At 61.9% G+C, this 2,675-nt stretch overlaps 1 protein-coding gene across 1 annotated transcript; it reads left to right on the top strand.

Annotated features, from left to right (window-relative positions):
- Positions 1-565: 565 nt before the first annotated feature.
- On the top strand, positions 566-2,456 carry LOC123452395 (allene oxide synthase 1, chloroplastic). Its single transcript, XM_045129043.1, has one exon. It carries the CDS (start codon positions 718-720, stop codon positions 2,242-2,244), a length of 1,527 nt encoding a protein of 508 aa, XP_044984978.1. The 5' UTR covers positions 566-717; the 3' UTR covers positions 2,245-2,456.
- The last annotated feature ends 219 nt before the right edge of the window (positions 2,457-2,675 follow it).

Below are 2,675 nucleotides of genomic sequence, written 5' to 3'. Positions count from 1 at the left end.
CTCGGCCAGATGTTGGGCTGTCTGGCCCAGTGTACTAGTGAGCTTTGATTTTTCTTCTGGAGTAGCTGCCCCTTAGGACAGCATATCTGACGACCAGAAATGATCAAATCAGCTAAACGGACGGCCAGAAATGCTAAGGACGTGAGAAGGCTGGGATTAGGCTCAGTTTTACTGTCCTAAATTATTTTTTATGTTTTTTTCTCGTTGATAAAAAATGAATTCGATCAGCGTTGGACGAACAAGCCGATCCATGTACAGAAGCGGACGCTCGTGTCCGCCTGGCAAATTTAGATCGGCACGTTGAAGTTACTCTAACAACGTACTCTATCAAAGATCAAATTAGTCAAATGTGGTCGGAGATGGTGCCACTAGTGGCCACCTTTTACCGATTCTCCAAGTGCACGAGGCCGCGCCGGGGTCGGTGAGCGGAAGCTGCTCTGCGATCAGACACACCACCGGCCGTGACCCCGCGAGCGGCGCACCGTCCGAAAAGGCCCACGTTTCCCACTCCCACCACGCGCGCAGTCAAGGCGCACTGCCCGTCTCCAACGCCGCTTTTTAAATAGCCGCCCCCACACACGCACCGAGTCATTATACTACCACGAGTACCGGCACTGCACACGGCACACCACCACCAGCAGCCGCCGTGGACTTTGCTCAACTACTCGAGCTGTAGCACTTCCCTTCCCTCCGTAGCTCTCGCACGGATCACAGCAAATGGCGACGGCGGTCCACCAGCTCTCCTTCTCCGCGCCGAGCGCGGGCACCAGACGGCGGCAGACGCGGGCGTCCGCCTCCGCGACGGACCGGCACGAGGTGCTGTCGCCGAAGCGGCGGCTGCCGCTGCGCAAGGTGCCGGGCGAGCACGGCCCGCCGGTGCTGGGCGCGCTCAAGGACCGTCTCGAGTACTTCTACGGGCCCGGCGGGCGCGACGGCTTCTTCGCCGCCCGCGTCCGCGCGCACCGCTCCACGGTGGTGCGCCTCAACATGCCCCCCGGCCCCTTCGTGGCCAAGGACCCCCGCGTGGTGGCGCTCCTCGACGCCGCCTCCTTCCCGGTCCTCTTCGACACCTCGCTCGTCGACAAGACCGACCTCTTCACCGGCACCTTCATGCCCTCCACCGACCTCACCGGCGGCTACCGCGTGCTCTCCTACGTCGACCCCGCCGAGGCAAACCACGCGCCGCTCAAGTCGCTCCTCTTCCACCTCCTCACCCACCGCCGCCAGCACGTCATCCCCACCTTCCGCGAGGTCTACGGCGACCTCTTCGGCCGCATGGAGACCGACCTCGCGCGCGTCGGCAAGGCCGACTTCGGCAACTACAACGACGCCGCCGCCTTCGGCTTCCTCTGCCAGGCGCTCCTCGGCCGCGACCCCGTCGACTCGCCGCTCCGCGACCAAGGGCCCAAGCTGATCACCAAGTGGGTGCTGTTCCAGATCAGCCCGCTGCTCAACCTCGGCCTGCCCACCCTCGTCGAGGACGGCCTCCTCCACACCTTCCGCCTCCCGCCGGCGCTCGTCAAGAAGGACTACGGCCGCCTGGCCGACTTCTTCCGCGACGCCGGCAAGGCGGTTATCGACGAGGGCCAGCGGCTGGGCATCGCGCGGGAGGAGGCGGTGCACAACATCCTCTTCGCCATGTGCTTCAACTCCTTCGGCGGCATGAAGATCCTGTTCCCGTCGCTGGTGAAGTGGCTGGGCCGCGCAGGCGGCCGGGTGCACGGCCGCCTGGCGACGGAGGTGCGCGCCGCCGTGCGCGCCAACGGCGGCGAGGTGACCATGCAGGCGCTCGCCGAGATGCCGCTGGTGAAGTCGGCCGTGTACGAGGCGCTGCGGATCGAGCCGCCGGTGGCGATGCAGTACGGGCGCGCCAAGAAGGACATGGTGGTGGAGAGCCACGACTACGGGTACGAGGTGCGGGAGGGGGAGCTGATGTTCGGGTACCAGCCCATGGCGACCAAGGACCCGCGGGTGTTCCAGCGCGCCGAGGAGTACGTCCCCGACAGGTTCATGGGCGAGGACGGCGAGCGGCTGCTCCGGTACGTCGTGTGGTCCAACGGGCCAGAGTCGGCGACGCCGACGCTGCAGGACAAGCAGTGCGCCGGCAAGGACTTCGTGGTGCTCATCGCGCGCCTCCTCGTCGCCGAGATCTTCCTCCGCTACGACTCCTTCGACGTGCAGGTCGGGTCCTCGCCGCTCGGGTCGTCGGTCACCATCACCTCGCTCAAGAAGGCCACCTTCTGAGTTCTCTTCTGGCCGTGGCCGACCGCCGTAGCAGCCAGAGACATCGCCACGTGTACTTAATTTTTTTCATCTGCTCTTCTCGATCGGTACCAGTATTACACTATGCATGTGATAGACTTGCATGGAGTGTTGGAGGATTTGTGTAACAAAAATTCCTTTTCCTGGAGGCCGTTTTTCCCAGGGACCTTGGTGAACTATGATGTTTGTGCCAATCCTAGTCAGTGACATGGTGAGATGGGAGAGGGGGACATGTACCTTACTGATCAAGCTGGTTTTATCCACGCTGGGTTGGTGGCTCTTTCTACAAAGGGCCGATCAAGATTCTAAAGTAGATGGATGATGTGGATGGCAAAGTGGGAGTACCATGTCATGTGCTATTATTAAATTAGATGGATGGGGGTGCAATTATTGAGACTAATTTAACAGCAAAC

This window comes from Hordeum vulgare, chromosome 5H (assembly GCF_904849725.1).
Source record: "Hordeum vulgare subsp. vulgare chromosome 5H, MorexV3_pseudomolecules_assembly, whole genome shotgun sequence".
In the NCBI taxonomy this organism is placed as follows: Eukaryota; Viridiplantae; Streptophyta; class Magnoliopsida; order Poales; family Poaceae; genus Hordeum; species Hordeum vulgare.
The sequence above is the reverse complement of the archived record's forward strand: the minus strand, read 5'-3'. Positions and strand labels throughout refer to the sequence as shown.

What these genes read in the sequence shown, in the direction of transcription:
- LOC123452395 (XM_045129043.1), top strand. Translation starts at nt 718, where the DNA reads ATGGCGACGGCGGTCCACCAGCTCTCCTTCTCCGCGCCGAGCGCGGGC.